The 20,656-nt window shown below is 27.5% G+C and overlaps 1 protein-coding gene across 2 annotated transcripts; it reads right to left on the reverse strand.

Annotated features, from left to right (window-relative positions):
- Nucleotides 1-6,390: 6,390 nt before the first annotated feature.
- Nucleotides 6,391-17,827, reverse strand: LOC130961928 (bZIP transcription factor TGA10-like). 2 transcript variants are annotated; one of them, XM_057887970.1, is made up of 11 exons: nucleotides 17,435-17,827; nucleotides 17,226-17,326; nucleotides 16,444-16,538; nucleotides 15,984-16,106; nucleotides 15,731-15,799; nucleotides 15,558-15,617; nucleotides 14,588-14,665; nucleotides 14,368-14,443; nucleotides 13,158-13,429; nucleotides 11,226-11,465; nucleotides 6,391-6,676 (listed from the first exon to the last, which is right to left on the reverse strand). In XM_057887970.1, the coding sequence occupies exons 1-11, from the start codon at nucleotides 17,683-17,685 to the stop codon at nucleotides 6,527-6,529; spliced, it is 1,515 nt and encodes a 504-aa protein (XP_057743953.1). In that variant the 5' UTR covers nucleotides 17,686-17,827; the 3' UTR covers nucleotides 6,391-6,526. The 2 variants fall into 2 exon arrangements, with proteins under 2 accessions (XP_057743953.1, XP_057743954.1); XM_057887971.1 differs by having other exon boundaries at nucleotides 16,444-16,535; nucleotides 17,435-17,826.
- Between the last annotated feature and the right edge of the window lie 2,829 nt (nucleotides 17,828-20,656).

The raw sequence follows: 20,656 nt of genomic DNA on the forward strand, positions 1-20,656 counted from the left end.
GACATCTTCCTTGGGTTTGAAAGAGGTTTTAGTTTGTTTACCCATTTGACAAGCATCACAAATGATGTCCTTATCAAACTTTATATTAGGAAGACCTCTAACTAAGCCTCTCTTTACAAGCTTAGAGATTTGGAACATGCTAGCATGTCCTAACCTCTTATGCCACATCCATTTTTTAGTTTCCATTGAAGAAAAACAAATTACATTTTGAACTTTTAAATAATCTAGAGTGATACCATAAACATTGTCACTTCTTTTGGCAATAAATAAAACAGCCTCTATTTTCTCATTTATGACTCTACAATCAGATTTCCTAAAGGTTACAGCATATCCAAGGTCACACAATTGACTTATGCTCAATAGATTATGCTTTAACCCATCAACTAAAAAGACATTATCTATGCAATTTGAAAAATCTTTGCCAACCTTACCAATGGCAATTATTTTACCTTTACCATTATCTCCAAAAGTGACAAATCCTCCATCATACTTGTTGAGTTTAATGAAGAAAGTATCTCTTCCGGTCATATGCCTTGAACATCCACTATCAAGATACCACATGTCCTTTTTCTTCTTGGATGTAAGGCAAACCTGCATATTCTTCAACTAATCTTAGGTATCCAAATCCATTTGGATCCTTTTATGTGAAATCTTCTTGGTTGCCCAAGAGCATTAAAATCATGAACAACTTTATATAATTTACTATCATTACCAAAAGACCTAAGAAAGATGAAACATTGAGGAGGATCATGACCATTTCTATTGCACTTGTAGCATTGATTCTTGCCCACTGATTTTTGGGGTTTGCTGACTCCTTTTGGTTTGAAAAACTTGGAAGAGGAGGATTCAGATTTTTGAAAGTTTGGTTTGAAAACTGATTTATTTACTCTATGAAACCAAGTCTAGATTTTTTAGACCCAACTCTTTGACAAGCAAGCAGTTTGTTCAGATTTTGAGAACCTTGAACAAACTTGCTAAGTCTTCATTCAAATTTTTTATTTGTTCATTCAACTTTTTGTTTTCAGAAATCAAATTAGTGGAAGCAGTAACTTCATGCTTGAGTTTGAATTTCTCTAATTCAGCTCGCAAAGCACAATTTTATTCTTTTAAAAACTTTTCATTAACAGTTTCATTAGCCTTAACCTTTTTTAAAAGAAGATCATTTTCAGTCCTCAAAGCCTCATTTTCTTTCTTGCATTTTGCATACTTATCCAAGAGTTTCTTGGAATTGACAGAAATGTCTTTGATAATATAGTGCAGTTCATCAATAGACAAGTCAGAAAGATCTACCTCATTTTGATCATCATGGTCTACCATCAAACATAGCTGAGCTTCTTGATCTGAGCTCTCTGAGCTGGTGTCGTTCTCCAAGTCCTCCCATGTTGACATCATTACCTTCTTTTTGTCTTTCTTAGATTTTTTGCCTTTCTTAAGTTGAGGGCAATCTGACTTGAAGTGAACAGGTTTCTTGTAGGGTTGGCATGTGAACTTGACTTGATCTTTCTTGACGTCTTTGGATGAGGAGCTTCCTTTGCCTTTACTTTTGTATCTCAGTAGTCTTCTTATTTTTCTTGCAAAGAGCATCATTTCTTCATCTGAGAAACTGTCATCAGATTCTTCTCTTTGGGCTGTCATCCTCGATTTTAGTGCTATACTTTTCTTTTTGTTATCTTTGTCTTGAGACATGTGAGTGGTTTCATAGGCCAGTAGCTTGCCTCTCAGCTCATCATAGGTGATCTTGATCAAATTATTTCTTTCAGAGATGGCTGTACTTTTTACTTCCCATTTCTTAGTAAGACTTCTCAGGATCTTTCTCACTAGAGTTTCTTCAGAGTAGTTCCTTCCCATTGCGTCCAGATTGTTGATGATTATGGAGAATCTTTCGAATATTTGATCGATGCTCACATCCTCCTTCATACTGAACATTTCATATTCCTTCATTAGCATGTCAATTCTGATTTCCCTTACTTGCTTAGTGCCTTCATGAGTGAGTCTGAGTTTGTCCCATATTTCTTTAGCCATTTTACACCTTGACACCTTTCTGAACTCTTCGAAACTGATTGCGCAATGCATCAGGTTGATTGCTTTGGCATTGAGTTCAACCTTCTTCTTTTCTTCATCTGTCCATTCACTATCTTCCTTTGCCACAACTTCTCCATCAGCATTCTGTTTAGTGGGGACGTATGAACCGTTGAGAATGATCTTCCAGATATTGTAGTCGATTGACTGCACAAAGATTCTCATTCTTTCTTTCCAGTAAGAGTAGTTACTGCCATTGAAGTAGGGAGGTTTATTATTATTAGACTGCCCTTCAGTGAGAGTGAACGCCACGATGTTGGGACTCATGTTGTTGTTCATGGATCTTTGCTCCAAGCTGTGAAGCTTGCCTCCTTGAAACCTTGCTCTGGATACCAATTGATGGTTCTAGTTGAACTTGAGAAGGGGGTTGAATCAAGTTGGCTTAAAACTTAAAGTTTCAGACTCTGTTAATCTGTTGCTTCGAGTTGCAGGAGATTATTTGAAATTATCTCATACTTAGAATCATAAAAGAGCAGGGAAGAGAAAATGAAGACCAGCATGTATCTTGGTTCGAATTCTTTGTGCCATGAATCCTACATCCAGTCTCCACCACAAACCATGGTAGAATTTTCACTAATCATTCATAGATTACATACACCAATACTATTGAGATTTTTCCTTACTCAACTAGTATCTACCCCATAAGCTTTCATCACCAAAAGCTTAGCTTCCCATAGTGCTGACCCAATTAGAAAGGGGAATCAACCAGATTCAATTTTCCCAAGTGCTAACCCAACTTGGTAAGGGAAACTAATCGTAGTTCATAAACCCAAAAGACATCAGAAATCAGTGGCTATTTTGCATCACTCTTGCCTTTTCTCTCTTGGCTTTTGAACCTCACATAATTGCATTTTCTCAAAACAGAAAATAACGCAAGACAGCCATAACACAAAGATCATAATTAAGCTTGAGTAGAAGAAAGAGATTTTAGCTCTGTTTTAGAGATGGTGCTCTGAGTGTGTATTCTCCCTTTCTTACCATGAAATGGTAGAGTGAAGCTTCTTATATATTTTCAACTTGGCTTCTTTGTTGCCTCTTTCATTTCCTTGTACCAGCTGCTCGTTGGAGCTGTCATAGCTGGCAGTAGTCCTACTTCACCATGCTCCACTATCTCTGCTACTTGAGGAGCTTGACCACTACCTCTACTGTCCTTTGGTTAGCCTTCTTCCTTGGCATGCTCTTCTTTTGCATTCTGCTCCATTTTCTTGCTACTGCTGCTCTGTGCTCTTTGCTCGTTTGTGTTTTGCTCAACCATGATCCTAGTATTGCTCAGCTGATGTCCTTGGGTTAGTGGTTGTCCTAGTGTCCTTGGAGTTATGGGAGTGTACCAGCTGTCCTTCTTGCTTTATTATACCAACATTTGTCCTTTTCTTTTTTCAGCTGTCTTCATATAGCTTTTAGTAAAACATATAACATTTTGAACGTTGCTATGAGGATGAGTTTTGGCTCTTCTACATTGAGAAGCACTAGTTGATTTTGGACTGAAACAATGTGGACTTAGATATTTGGGCCTGCATCACTAACACTCACATTAAACAATATTGGGCTTTCAACCCAATTGAATATTTGTCATCATAAATTAACCCAAAATAAAACTAGGCTCAACAATTATATATATCAAGTAGTGAATATGACAAATAAAAAAATAAACATAAAAAGAGCATCAACTATATATATATAAAACATTTGCCATGCTCTTATAAACGAAACATCATATACACAAAGTTACACATTTGAGCATGAAATCATATTAAAAATATATATTTATATTATCTTTTTCTTCTATTATTTTAATCTTTTAAAAATAGTAGTATTATAACATAAAATTAAAATTTTTTGTTAAAAAAATCTAAAATTCAATTCCTGGGATTTCAAAAACAAAAAAATAGCATAAAACAAATAAAAAATATATATATATTTAAAAATAAATAAATCCAAAAAAATATTTATTTAAAAAAATTTAAAAATATAAATATTTATATTATTTTTTTTTATTAATTTTAATCTTTGAAAAGAGACAAATCTTGATCCTAATCCCTTGGGATATGGTTGGAAGAGTAGTTCTTGTGTAATTTTATTTAAAATGATTTTTCTTTACAATAAAAAAATTGAGAATCTTAATTTCAGAGTACAATTTGGGGAAGGATTAGTTTATTACATCCATTAATTAATATTCTCAAGCGATTGGTCATTTATAAATCTAAGTGTCAAGATCAAAATTACTTACAAAATAATTAGAATAACAAAGTTTTAAAAGCAAACAAAAACGACAAACAAAAGGAGTAGGTGGATTAAATTGATTGACTAAGCAACTGTTTAAATAACGTGAATAATGAACAAATATAAAACTAAACGCTTTAAATTTTTAAGGAAAGAGCAAATGAAATAAATATGAAGTTTGATTGCACTATCAACAACAAACCATTATCAGTTGAATTTCATAGATTAATAATCAATTTTGTTTTGTCTCTTTCAAAATGTTTTCCATAGAAAAAATTAATAATAAAATAAAGCACACTCATACAGAAGTAAAGTGGTCCGACATTCACTACCAAAAACAAGAGCAAATCTGTCGCATTTTATTGTCAGAATTTTTCTTATGACATTTTTGTCAGATTTACTATAAGAGCATCTCCAACGGCAAAAAAATGAAGGCCCTGTTCTGACAAAAGTTAAAACCCAACCATTGGAACAATACATACATGAGTCCTCGCACATATTTCAAAGTAAGGAAGGCCCTGTTCAGAGGGACTTACTTTGTTTCATTGGCACTTAAATTAAAAAAAAATAAAATAATATGATATTAATATAATAACTAATAATGTTGCATAATATATTATCAATGAAGGGTTGTTCTTCCTCTTATTATATATCAATTTATTTAACTTTAGGTATATAATTAAATATTATAATTATTATAAATTAAATATGATGTAAGTATTTAATTTAGTTATTTAAAAAATTATATTAAATAATTAAATTATATTTAATTTATTAATAATTATAATAATTAATTATAATTCTATTAAATTACATTATTAAAAAAATTAATTATATTAATTTTAAGTATTTTAATTAATTAATTAAGTGGGACCACAACAGGGACTAAAGTTAGTTCCTTCTAATGGAGAAGAGAGAGATGTTTTGAGTTCCTATTTACTGTTTATGACGCAAAAGCTGATGTGGAGTTCTTTTTTATGACAGGTATGCCATAAACAGGAACTGGAATGAATTCCTTACTGGAGATGGTCTAAGGGTTGTGAACTATAATCTTTAAAATGAAAAGGGAAGAAAAAAAAGAAAAAAAAGAACCTAATTAACTACTATAATCGTGGTTGCACAAGAAAATGATTTTCAATGGCAATGAATAATGATAGATTAAAATTGTGGTCTATGAATACTGCCATTCAAGACCACATGGATGATCCTATTCAACACTACTACCCCACGCTTCTGTTAATTTTTGTCTTCAATCTTTTTGTCTTATTATGAAATATATCTTCTACTATAAGAAGTTGATCATAATAATCAAAGCCTTATTCTCTTTCACAAAAATCGTAACAGTTTATTCCTTTCTACGTGCTCTCTTGTTTCATAGTCAAGATCGGCTGCTCTCATATTTTTCATGATTTTTGCTGAAATATAATTAATTCTATAATTTTAGGTCATTCAATATTAAGCATGTTCAATATGTACAAAAAAATGAGGCCTAACAAAATAAAACATTTCTGTTTCTCCATATAAAACTATATCAACACACTCAAATTCTATTAGTATGAATCTGACTCCATGTAACAAGACTTTTTAAAATGTTTACAAGTTTCTCTCTAACATAAATATATATATAAACAAAATACTAAAGTAAAAATAGTATACTCTTATCTTTAATTTTTCCTGTCTCCATTTATATACTAAGAACCTATTTTCAAATACTATCTAAAAATTAAAATGTTGTTTATGGCCAGTTGAAATTTCAAATGGATAAAAAAAAGGACTTATAGTGTAAAAATTCAAAAGTTAACACTATAATTTCTTTTTTCTTTTTCCCTCGTTAATTCAACTCACAAATAAACCCTAACCTCTAATTGAGTAATTCGAAATATAAAATATTATGTGTACATAAAAAATTAATTATTAATTCAATTATTATATATTTATATATAAATATAAATATAATATTTAATTTATTTTTAATATATATTTTATATTTTAATATGTATTTTATACAATAATTAATTTAATAATTAATTTTTTGTATATACGAAATATAGTTGTTAAATATATATATATAAAATATAAAATATAACATTTTGATTAAGTTAAAACATGAAGAGAATTTTTGAAGCTACAATTAATTAGGGCATAGTTTATATATAAATATATCTAGGTAGCTAGCTTTAGAGCTACATATGTATGTATGGAATATGGCACTATACTATTATTATTATTATTCTTGGCGAGGGCGTGACATCCAAAGAGAACTGAGAGCTCTAAGGCGATGGAAGTACTCCGCTATTGCCAGCAAACACCTTGCGGATTGCCGTGTTGTTAGAATCTGATGCAGACGGTGCAGTGTTTGCTGCCTCAGATTATCTGCCTGTAAAATAATAATAACCACCTTCATTTATTTCAAACTCAAAAATAATATATAAGTATCATAAGTCATGACTTTTCAATTTTCCTTTTCTTTTTTCCTTCTTACTTTCTTAGTCAAAATCAGTATCTTACAAGAAATTGATTGTCATAATACACTTAATCTAAACAGTTTATTAGGACGGTCTTTTTTACATATAGTAGTAAATGCAACATAATTCAAACATGACTATTACTGAAAAAATAAATTCTAATACTGAATTACTATATCTAATTGTTTTTGACAAAGAAAAAAGTGTTAGTTCCACATTTTGTAGTAAGCTGGAAAACACTCTTATCAATTAGACAAATACATTACAAACATAAACATAACATTAATTTTGATGTATACATAGATAATAGAACACCGAGTAATTTTAAATTAATATAAAATCCTTAATATCATCGTTCATAATTTATAAATATCTAATTTAATAGAAAATTATGAACTATTATATTTAACAAGTTATTATACTAACGAGCTATAACTTAAATGATATAGTTTTTTTATATTTATCTAAAGGTAGCAAATTTCATTCTTAACTCTGAAAAAAAAATATTACTAAATTATAATTAGACCATTATAAATTTATTATAATATCTTATTTTATATATAAAAAAAGATAAAAGTCTGTTTTGCATGGAACTTTAGCTGCAATAGATAATTAATAATTGTCAACCCCACATGGCAACTATATATTAATATCACGATAGAAAAGTATATATAAATAAAAAATTAATTAATAATTAATTGATTAGGTGTTAATTACCTAGCAAAATTCTACCATGATAAGTTCAATTGGATCATTGGAGCAAATTAAATATGACTACATCCAAAGTATATATGTTAGAAGGTTTTGAGGTGAAACTACTAGAACAATCATACTTATTTTCTTAGTCCAACTTTGAAATTAAATTATGAACCCGATCTGCAGTAACACTAACCAACGCACACTGAAATGTTGAATTTTATTATTATTAATAATATAAATTTAATTAAAAATTTTATTTTTTCAGTTAATGTCAATTAATTTTTAAAATTTTAAATTCAAATCATAAACTATAATTCTAAACCTTAAATTTTACCACTAAACTCCTAAAACTCCTTCAAAAAGTTAGATTAAACAAATAATTTTATAATAAAAAATTTGACTAATATTAATTACTTAAAAATTGATTTTGATACTTCTCCTATTATTATTATTATTATTATTATTATTATTATTATTATTATTATTATTATTATTATTATTATTATTATTATTATTATCAGGTTTCAAAACTAGTCAAATTTTAGAACACGTTTAATGGAAAAAAATTCAAAGAAAAGGTGGCAATGAATCCTCTCTTTTAGTGAAATTAGACATTACGTATCTGGAGATGGAATCGATTGTCTCCCAAGATGTTAATTATTGTGTGACTCATCAACTTGATGACAACTTCTTAAAGCTTTCGATTTTCTGAATCCAAAATGGCGGCAACAATAATAGCTTGGACCATTCATACCCAAGGAATTCTTATTTTCAAGACAACTTTTTTGCCTAATACTACTAGCTAGGGAAACCAAATCTTCTGCTTTATTGTTTTATAATTTTATTCCTATCCCTACTTTAAATAATATATTAACCAAACTAATTAATTAATAATGCAACTAATTTTTTTTTTTAAAGAAAGAAAGAAAGAAATATAACTATCACTTAAGACTAAGAGAGACTTTTCTGTTTGCTTGTTTTAATTATTAAGTCTTTTAATTTGTTTTAAAAGAAATGCAATTGTCTACTATTTTGTTCACTAAAAAAACTAAACGATAATCATAACAGAAACAAAGATAAGTTTTTCATTCTTTCAATGTCTATATATATTTATCATAAGGGTAACATTAAAAAGATAATAATTTAAAATTATTTTATTTAATTTAATATTTATAATTTTATGTGTATAATATTTATAATTACAAACTTATTATATTTATTAGTATGTATTTATTGTGACAATAATTAACAAATATAGACAAAAGCTAAAAAAAAGCAAATTATAACTACATATGGTTCTCAAATTATGACCCCAAACATTTTTTTTATCATAATATAATAACCAAAATCATTTAAAGTTTCCTTATTGATATAATAATAAGAAGAAGAAGAAAGAGACCTATTAAAGCAAATTAATGATTGTTTTTGTTGGTTACTTAGAACAAATTCAAAGAGGTTGTGTTCTTCAGTGACTTTATAATTAAGATTAATTATTCATTCATAGAAATTAAGCAAAGTTGGTCACCCAACCTAGCTAGTTACCATATATATGAAACTTAAGACATCTGCCAATTCCGTTACAAGTTGTATTTCATGGGATAATTAAATTTTATATATATGGATCACATGGATGTATACTTATTACGTTGCGTTTATAAATATATTCTTTTTGAGATAGAAATATTAAGTTAGTATAAAAAAGATAAAAAATTATAGGATAGAAATTTTTAATTTTTCTTACTATTATCTCTAGAATGTAGAAAACATAAAATATTTATATGACTCTTATCTATTTTTTTTTTTTACAAAAAAGGGACAGAAAAAACACAACATTATAAACTGGAAATTTCGGTATAGTAATTAAAGCATGTTACCCGTTTAATTCATAACATCTATCATTTTATTATTTGTACATTAATAAATAATTCAAATCATAATTGGTTAAAAACTTATTTAGAAACATATACGTTTTTATTGATAATTAATTTACAGTACAAATGGTAGTAAGTATTTATATAGAGGATAACTATAAAAAATATTTACTAAATAATATTGTACCAAAAATATAAAATTAAAAGATATATCAAACAGAAAAAATAAATTATAAAATGAGATATTTTAAAGGAGCCTATATATATATCACAACTTATAAATAATTCAACTAGTGAAACCCATTATTCTTAATATGCTTTAATCTATATGAATTGAAAATATATAGGACTCTCATTATTATTTAGAGTTTTTAATTTAAAAAAAAAATCTAATTTTTTTATACTAAAAAATTAAAACTCTAATCAACTATATATGAAATCTGTCTAAATATCATAAATTAGATATTACTTTATTATTGAAGTGGTCAAAAGGCAAGTTATTATGAAGGGTCTTGTGTGGTGTCTTGGAGTAAAACGGTTATGACCATGACATCACATAGATATGGGGTTCAATGGGTATCTTTGGAATGAGGATTTTAACAGTGAGGGACCACCGATCTGCCCTAGTCTCACGTGTATATGATCCATCACATTTATGTTGGATTAGAAGTATGAAAAAACCGTAGGTATTCTATAATAGATGAAATTATCAACTATGATAGCCTCTCATAGATGGATTAGAAGTTAGAACCCTTGCACACGGGAAATGATAACCATCAAATTTTAAGCTTTTATCTGATGTAAATATATTTAACAAGTAATAATTATTAGTAACTTACACTGAAATATAAAGGAAAAACATTTATAAACGAAACACATATTCGAAAATTTTAAATTGAAATCATGGCCGTACAATAAGCAATTATCAGATCACAAGTTTTAAAAACATTTTTCCTGTAAACAACATTTAATAAAAGTTTATGATAAATAAAATAAAAACAGCACAGATATTTTTTATTGTTATTGTTATTATTATTATTATAAAATAATATTATTGAAGTACATCTACCAAACACACCTGAAATGAAAATGATTAAGAAGTCGTTTTCAAGAAAAATCAACATTGCCAAACACTCTCTATCTCCTCTCTTCCACGTACTGAATTTGAAAAATTTATTTTTATAATCTATGATTCTAGATTCCATGTAACCACCTCATGAGAGTGAGACATTCATGTAATAAGAGGTAGTTCATCGGAGACAGGTTGGAGTAGGTTTCCCTACCCAATATCAAACTAGAACATACTGACCCCCCAACCCCACGAGATCAGTTATAAAAACATACATATAAAAAAATAATAATAAATATCATTTTCGATTCTGACTATTTATTCGTGTTATGATACTATTTATTTTAAAAATTTAAAAGAAGATAATTGAATTAACTAGTCCAAGCATTCTCTAACACATTTGCAACTTATTATTTACAAAAATTACTTAAATCAATTACTTAAATGATTAGAAATTAATTTAAAGTTTTTAAAAATTATAGATGTATATTTTCTTCTTCAAACAAATAGTTAGATACCAAAAAGAAGAGTATTGACTCAAAAAAAAAAAAAATACAAACATTTATTATTATTGGTAAAAAAATATCAATAGGGGACCACAAAAAAAACACTAGGAAATCAATATCACACGGTCACAAATCATTGTACAACTCAAATCACATCCACAACAAAAATTCAACATGCATTAATAAACATTATTGGTATATGTATTTTATGGTATTTTCAATCATATATAAATGCGACATGGAAGTTGGAAGAATATGTTATAATTAGTCAAAGGCAATTAATTAAAGCTTGTAATGATTGATTTAATTAACGTACCTGCCTAAGGAAACCTTCGATAGTTGAAAGCTTGCTCATGGCCACAGCCATTTGTCCCATGTAATTAACCATGTTTGGTGGAGAACTCAATGAATCTGATGTTATGGTTTCTGTTAGTGATTGATTGAGAGCTTCAAGCCCTTGGGATAGAGCTTCTTCTGCCTCACGTGTTGTTTGTTGCAACCCACATATCCCTAATATTTGTTGCTCCGTAAGAGGCTCAATTTGACCCATAATAACCTAATTCAACCCACATACATTAATATTTAATAATAATAATAACTTTGTTCTCAATAATAGATATATCTACTTGATATTTGAAATTTTCAATATTCTATACAATTTTTCCTATGTTATTATTTATATTGAATGTTTTTTATATCAAATATTGTTTTAATTTCTATGCTTGTTTTCATATAATACACGTAGGATATGCGAACAAAATTAAATTATGTACGATGGATATATAGATAAAATTAAAGCATATTTTTTGTATAAGTGTGCATGGCATGCATATAATGATTAGGTCATGGTGTAGCTAGGAATTAGGTTTTTCTTGTCATATGTATGTTACACAAGTTTTAGGGTTATTGAGAGGTTGTTTATTGATTAACTAGAGTACAAGGAAGAGAGGTGGGTATGGAGGAAGAAACTTTATTCCCATGAAACAACATAAGGAAATAAGACAATGAAAGAAAGAGACCCGTGCCACTTTGTTTCTCTTTCATGCATGGTTCCTTAGGCCACATTTTGATTCCAATATACCAAAAATTGAAGTGAAAGGTATGGCTTTAAGGGAATGAAGCCTAACTATACCCAATACCGGAAACCCTCTATCATCTTCCTTAATTCATTCATCACATTAAATTCATACATTTTCCCTCAAAAAAAAAAAAAAAATTCTTTGGTAGCCCCACCGACAAAAGTTACTGAGTCAATGCATTTATTTTATCAACTCCTTTTAAATACAAAATTGTATAACTCTCCCTTGTTATCCTCCCCCTTTTCGGCGTTGAATTTATACAGGAGAAAAGAAAAAATTTCAATTTGAAAAATAGGGGGAAAATGTTTCTCTTAAAAATTAATAAGAAATTATAGGCCTAGCTAACCAAGGACATCTTGACAAATTTTAATTCTATGTACTTGAGCTCTTATGCGTTTAATGATGTAATAAATTTATAAAAATTTCTATTTATTGTGAGGTAATTCATATACTTATATTTAATTAGATGCTACTATCTCTAAGTTCATAAAAATATTTAAAATAAAAATTTTTATCTATATGACAATACCTGATTATTATAATGTAAAAGGATTTTAAGTTCACATATATAGTATGATTATTGATGATGAAGATGATTAATAAATAAATATCAAGAGCTGAATGAATTATTAGAAGTCTTATTAATTAGTCCTTTCTCACCCATTCTATATGTTTATATCTTGGTGTTTATTTAGTATATATAGCACAAAATGTAAATTGGGAAATATATATATATATATATATATATATATATATATATATATATATATAGGGCTATTATTATATTCATATTGTACTTTTAAATAACAGTTTTAATTAATCCATTCCAATATGAAATTACGTAAATATATATATTTATGTATATATATTTATGTAAGAGGTTCCGATTCGAATTTTCTTATCTTTCTTAAAAAAAATTACCAAATATATATATATATATATATATATATATATATATATAATTCAAATACAAATATTTAAAGTAATTATAAAATAATAGGTTGAATTTAAAATTTAATTTAAATTTATAACAAAAAAAATTAAATATGTAGTTAGTGAAATCATTTGAATTTGCAACTGTATCTGCTATAAATATAAAAATTATGATGAAATATATATATAGTAAATATAAAAAGAATATTATTTAAAACCCTAGGTAGGAAATGTACCTTAATGAGTTCAGAAGGCCTGAAGCCACCGATCCACATGAAACAGCGTTCAGCTGGTGTTTTCCACATTCCAAAAACAATATGAAATGCGTCTGTTTTGGCCACAATGCTCTTCAGATTAATCACTTGGTCATAATGACCCAAGCAATTTTCAACGTACATTCTTAGCTCGTTCTCCTGCAGGTGTTCCTGCACCGCTGCTCTTAGTTCGCACACTAGACGGTGGTGCTCCTCTAACCACCTTCCATATTCCATGTCAAACATTGCTGCCTCTGAAATTATTTACTAATTATTTATTTTTTAATAATTAACAATTGGAAATAATTAATTAACAAATAACAATCCATCTATTCACACAGTTAATTGTAATAACACACACGTGCTGATGACATAATACATAATTGTATTTGACTTTGAAAATAAAATAAAGTAAACCATGCATGGAATTCTATTCAACATTTATTAAAACTCATTTAACTAATGAGGTTAGACTTTTTTTATTGTTGTAGTATTAATATAATATAGTATGATATACGTGTAGTATATGTATACTCTCTTTATTCAAAATATATAATTATTGGTTTGACTAAATACGTTCATTTAAAAAAATCAATCTGTCTATATATGCAGTAGCTACATTATTATCTTATAAAGTATATATTTAGAGAAAGTGTTAATTATTTTAGAATAGAGGGAACAATAATAACGACGATTCTAATTAAATAATAATATTAATAATTTATGTGCATATATAAATATAACTTTTTTCAAATTATTTATATTCATATATAATTTATGATTATTTTAGAATGAAGGGAATAATGATGATTCCAATCACATAATAATAATTAATCGTAGTAATAATTTATATCATATATAAATTAAATATCCCTTTTTTCAAATTTTTCATCCAATATTTATATTCCGAAAATGGCATCTTTCAACTTCCACGAAAATTTCTTTTAACGTCTATGATAAGTTGAAAACTATGTTACATACACTTGGTAAATATACAATGCACACCCAATTTCTTTTTTTATTAAGTTGACATTAATTTTTCTTCTAACTAACGAATAAAAAAATAAAAAATGATGAAAATGAAAAGAACGAAAAGGTTGGTGTGTGTGAAGGTACTTGCGAGTTGTGAGGAGTAAAGTATAGTAATAATAAATAATAATTATGAGTGAAGGAAGAAGAAGAAGAGAGAGACCTGAGGTAATAGTAGTCATAGGAAGAGGAAGGCCTTGTTCTCCTCCCAAAAGTGCATTTCCACCCATGAAAATGCCCTAAAAGTAGAAAGAAGCATTAATTGCAATGCAAGCGTTACAAAATGATATTAAACCAAAGCAGTGGTCGTGCCCATATTGTGTTACATCAATGAATAAGTAATTAAGTGGATGCATTCCATAAATAAGAGGTTGCTTCCTTACTTGAGCTCTGGCTCTCTGTAACTCTTGTTCCAACTGATTCAGCTTAATCCTACTTGTTTCTAGCTGCTGAACATACGCCTGACCAAAACAAAGAATCAAATTAGTAAATTTACGACCCTCCTATATTGTTTTGTTATGATATCCCTTCTTTTAAAAAGTTAAATTAATAAGAGAAAGTATGTTAATGATTATATCTCTAATATGTATTTATAAATCGTATATACGTAGTTAAGTTTCAATTAGTAAATTGTGTTATTGAAGAATAAAATTCATGTTATTGATCACTTGATTAAAAAAATTTGTATACCTATTTTTTTTTTGGGATAGATAAATGCTCGGTCTTTTATTTCACATTATTTAAATACATAATTATTCTTATTAAATTTGAAGTAGAAAGAGTAATTTAAAGATAATATTACTAAATAAGCTAGCTTTAGTTAATGAAGAAAGAGAAGAAAAGAATATGAGATATAATTGATAATTTATTAGCAGTGAAGTTTGCATAAAATAGTATATATTGAGAATGAATAATAATAACAATATAATTGTTCTTGGAGCATACATTCATAAAATATTTCAGTATAGTATGCAAATATTTCAAATAAACATAGGAGAAGTTTAGTTGGTATGTTTTTTAAAATTATATTTAACTTATCTTTAGAAATAATCTTAATGTTGGTTTATTTATTTATTATTTATTTGGAATAATAAGGATTGAATTTCAAATTTTTAATCATAAAAATTTCGAGATAATATTATAAAATTATTTCTATTAAAAGTTTATATGAATAACTATATTTTTAATAATTATAACATTTAAAAATATGTAAAATGAAAGAATGAGATCATAGTACTTGTGAAAGGTTTCACATAAGATAGAGTGCGGTTTGAGAAATGTTTCCAGAAATGTGCAAAACAATAGAAATTGAGAATTGAGATAAAAACTATCATCAAAGGGAATTCACTGCACCTTTTTCCTCAGCCTGCTTTTCCTTGCTGCCTCTCTATTCTGGGCAAGTCTTCTTAGTGTCTGTGCATAACGTTTCAAAAGCAAATACTCTCCATTAATTCTCACTCAAATTTAAAAGAAAAAGCATCATAAGTGATAAGAGAAAATAAATAAAATAATAGTTGGTGGTTAACCTTAGGATCTGGTGTTTTTGGTCCCTCTTGTTCAGAACTTGAAGTTGTGCCCTTGCGGTTGTTCTCTCGCTATACCATGACACGTGCACATTCACCACAATATTAATAAGTGAAATACATAATAAAATAACAGGTTTCAAATATGCTACTACCAACTCCGCTTCTTGTTCTAACTAATTGAAAAATCATAGATTATAATTGAGCTTAGATAAACTATAACGTATATAAAAACAAATAATTAAAATTAAAGTACCTTTATAGGTTTGGGTGGTTCAGGAGCAGAAGCGGCATTATTTCGCGGGTTGGTTGATTCCATGGACGGCTCTGATGGTCTCTTGGAACCATTGGTTTGGGCAGAAACCAATTCCGTTGTAGCCTGTGTTTTCCAAATACAAACAAATACACTTTATTAATTAAATGTTCATAATTACATTAATTTACTATTACCTGTTTACCTGCTTTCTAGCAAATGGAATTATATATATACAATTAATTAATTATTGCTAATTAGTAGTTCTCTCAAAAAATAAATATTTAAATATTGTTCATTTTTAAAATCATCTATATAATTAACGAATTTTAAAAAAAATTGATTAATGCTGTCTTGATATTAAATACAAAAGATGGTTTATTTCAAAAGAAAATGTATTTTTAACATTTTGAAACAAATATTTTAAAGCGAAGTAATTAATAAGTATATGAATATTTTATACCTTGGAATTGGATGGCGGGGGGTCTACGTGCATAGGCTGAGAGGGGAAAATGTTGAGAGTTGGTGGCCTCATTCCTGAAGATGATGAGTTCTCTGCTGAGACATATGTAAATAATATATATTATAAGGAGTTCAGCATGATCAATTATAATATATATCAAATTTAACTTTAACAATAGCAACTTACTATACTAAAATGTCTTGATAGTACTTAATATTTATGTTATTAATAATAATGTTAAAAGTTAATGGAGAAATAAAGGAGACAAAGCAAGAAGCTAAGCAAGAGAGGTGTGAGGCCAAGGGGAGCAGGTGTATGTGTAAAATTCATATTGCAAAAAAGGACCTTTAATTTTTATTTTTATTTTTATTTTTGTTTTATTCTTCTTCATGAGGGATCTGGTCAAAGAAGGTACTAATACGGCAGATATGATATGTGTGTATCTTCTACTGATCATGTTTTCATTGTAACAAAAACAAACCATAAACAACCCATATCCCCTCTCAGATTCTCCCGTAAAACCGAATATAGATATTCTCACATCCATCTACGTATTTACAAGCCAGAAAATAAGAAAAAAAAAAGTTAACGATTTTGATAGTAAACAATATCTAAGTCGCCGTGGAATGAGAAATTTGAAAAAAAAAAAAAAAGGACTCTCCAAAACTTAAATAAAAAGCAAGGAAGAAAAGTTTTCTTTGCTTTCTCAAAATTTCAACCAAATTGTTAGAAGTAAAAACCAGCTGTTTTTGAGAGGAAAAAAAAAAATTCTAGAAGCTCACGTCTTTGGTCTTGAAGAGTGGAGGGGTCAGGCTGACCATCAAGATACATGAAAAAGGCTTGATCCAGTTCACCCAAATCATAAGCTCCGGAATCTCTGTTTCTGTATTATAAATTCATTATTATTATCAACAAATAAATAAAAAACTAAAAGTGTATGATCATAAACGATGATGAGTGAAACTAACTGTTGACTACTACTAATACTCACAGATAGTTTCCTGGGATAGATGAAGAAGAAGAAGATGGCATCATTCCGAAGGAAATTTGGTGTTGTTGTTGCTCTTGTATTTGATTATGATTATGATGATGATTATTTTGATGAAGATGGAGTGGTTCAAGTTGAGTAGGTGTAGTACTTGAGTTGATGCTCTTAAAACTACCACTATTTGAAGCCATGAAAGGCTTTGCTTCTTGATCCTCTTGTGGTGTTTGCTCTTGAATAGCTATAGAGAATCCCATTAATGGTGAAACCGCCTTCTATCTTGTGCTGTTTGTTGCACTTAAAATCATATTTCCTCTCCCCACACGCAACGAGAGAAAAGAAAGAAAGATGAGAGAGAAGAGAGGGGAGAGAGAGAGTCGGTTATGAAGGAGAGAAAATGGAATTGAATGCAAAGGAGGGGAGAAAGAAAATTACAAAATGACAAATGCCTTTTTTAATATAAAACAATCAAGTCAAAAATTTATATTACTGATAAAAATAATTTTAAAAATTAATAATAGATTTTAAAAGTTTAAAAATATGATAAAATAAAGTTTAATTATTGTACCAGTTATTAATTTAGTATTCGAAAAATTTAAACACTATCAAAAATGTACCTAACATATTATCGATCAAACAATTTTTAATAAATAAATATTATATTTTTTATAAGTGATAAAAAATTTTTGTATTTAACAAATAACTTATCCATTTGATCTGAATTTTTATGACAACATTTGAATAAATATTTAAAAAATATATAAAAAATTTAGACTAAAATTTGATCTCTAAAATTTTTTATTTTTCAAAAGAATATAGTCATTCACAATAAAAAATTTAAAAAAATTCACTTTACATAAAATTATTAAATTTTAAAAATAAAAAAGATTTTATTTTTTAATAATGTTTACAAATAATTTCATTAAAATATAATTTCTAAAATCTTTTTTTTAATATATATTTAATATATAATTTTTTTGTCGCATTTTTTTTAACTTTTCGGAGATTTATTGTTGTTAGAATCTTTTGGAATTATTTTTATCAGTGACGTAAACTTTTGGATATTATTTTAGTAATTTTTTATTAATTATTCTATTAGTTCTTATAGTTTTACCAAAATTTTAATTAAGTATTTACAGTTTAAAATATTAAAATTAGACATTTATATTAGACAAAAATTTATAATTAGATTTACATTATTTGTTATTTTTCGAGAAAAAAACATGCAATAATTCTAAAATATTTATTTTTTGAAATATTTTATAATTTATTTTACATCAAACATAAAAAACAAATATTTCAAAATAAAATTATATTTTTAACAAAAAATAATTAAAAAATATATCTAATTAAAAGTTTTATTTTAATAATATAGAAACTTAATGATACATTTTTAAACTATAAATATATAATAAAAAATTTGATAAAATTATAAAGAATAATAAAATAATTAAATTTAAAAATAATTTAATATAAAAGTATATAGTCATTTTAAAAAAAAATTTAAACTTATTTATTATTCATATCATTTAAAATAAGTTAGATCTTCTAAAATGAAAAAAATTAGTAAAATGATAAAATAAAAAATTAATTATCATTAAATTTGTAATTTCTATATGTGAGTTTCATCATTTTAATTTAAACATAATTAACTTCTCATTTTGTAATTTCACTGTATTTTTATTCTAGAAGATCTTCATCCTATTTAAAATTATATTTATTAATAATATAAATTTTTAAATACTATTTTAATAATTTATGCTGTTTGTTTAATATATTTATATCTCTTATTCTCTCCTCCTTCTACTTTCTCTCTCATCATTGTTGTGCCTTATATATGACTTTTTTTCTAAGTCCTAACTAAGACCTTTTTTTTTTCTTTTTCTTTTGTTTTTTTGGTTCCTTTTGATATGGATAAAGCGGTTCAATGAAGATATCCTCTGCTCTTCTCATTAATTCTCTGTATTTGATTTAATTTCTTTCTCTTTCTCCGTTAAGGAAAAAAACAACCATAGAATTGAAGAAGAGAGAAGAGAAAAATGACTTTAATTTGAAAAACCACTTTTGCATTGAAGAGTAGAGAGTAATAATGGGAAACAAGACTTAGGTTTCTTGTGTTGCCCTCATATTGGGTTCCGCTCTTATTGTGTTTTGGTGAAATATCAAAAATAAAAATGTTTGGTAAACCCATGATTTTGATAAGTATTAAGATTTAGAGTTTGTTGTCTATATATCGTGAAATTTAATATAATGCACTATTTGCTTCTCTTTTTAAGAAGGTAAGAGCATATTTAGTTATATAATATTGAAAAAAAAAAGTTCTCTATACTTTTGTATATAAGACTAAAAAACAAATTTTCTTAAATTATTGATACCAAAGTATCAAAGTCATAAATATTTTGAGTAAATTTTTATAATAGTCTATAATATTTATGAAATTATTCAATTTAGTCTTCGAAATTTTAATTTTATTATAATGGTCCTTTAGATTGAGCTTCGGATATCATACTAATCTCTGGATAATGAGCATTTTTTTTGTGATGACTCAGCTGTTTCAGTGCTGACGTGGTTATCATGTATCATGCTATATAAATATGTAATGGCTAATTTAGTTAACAAAATTGTGAAATTGGACCCAATTTAGTTCCTCCCTCTCTATTTAACCCTAACATTTTTTTATCCCTCCCAAATCTTGTAAACGATACCTCCTTTTTCTTCTTATTCTTCCGTTGGGCTTCTTCTTCTTTCTTTCTATCTTTCTTTAAAGTTAGCAACAAGGGAACTTCCATATGCATTCCAAGAACAACTCCACCATTCTTATTTGAAATTTCAAATATTTTTTATGCATCCAAAATTACTCAACGCAATCAAGCTCTTGTTCATTGCAGGTGGAGAAAGAGTTGCAAGAAAATAAGTCTTGCGTTTTGGCCTCCAAACTCGCCAACATCAGAGCCACCAAACAGAGATGCTTCATTCTCGATCACAAAATTGCTTTCCAGAACTTTAACCTTCTCTCTCCCACTTCTCAAAATCACAACCTCAAAATCAAATAGGGTTCTTTTTCCCAACTTTTTAAGTTAATGCCACCTTCGTTAATTGCTCTTCTGGAATTGGAATTGGAATTGGAACTGATTTTTTTGGCACTTTAGGTTTATTCAGAACGAGGTGAATGAGCTTGAGGAGTTGCGTAAAAAGAGGAATATGCTTTACAAAGCTAAGATAGTAAAA

Source organism: Arachis stenosperma, chromosome 2, assembly GCF_014773155.1.
Source record: "Arachis stenosperma cultivar V10309 chromosome 2, arast.V10309.gnm1.PFL2, whole genome shotgun sequence".
In the NCBI taxonomy this organism is placed as follows: Eukaryota; Viridiplantae; Streptophyta; class Magnoliopsida; order Fabales; family Fabaceae; genus Arachis; species Arachis stenosperma.

Bases quoted from the DNA above. Each gene is read 5' to 3' on its own strand.
- LOC130961928 (XM_057887970.1), bottom strand. From the start codon at position 17,685: ATGGGATTCTCTATAGCTATTCAAGAGCAAACACCACAAGAGGATCAA. The intron at 16,107-16,443 runs GTATAAAATATT...TGGAAAACACAG, and splicing joins CCCCGCCATCCAATTCCAAG to GCTACAACGGAATTGGTTTC. The intron at 15,618-15,730 runs GTTAACCACCAA...CGTTATGCACAG, and splicing joins CAAAAACACCAGATCCTAAG to ACACTAAGAAGACTTGCCCA.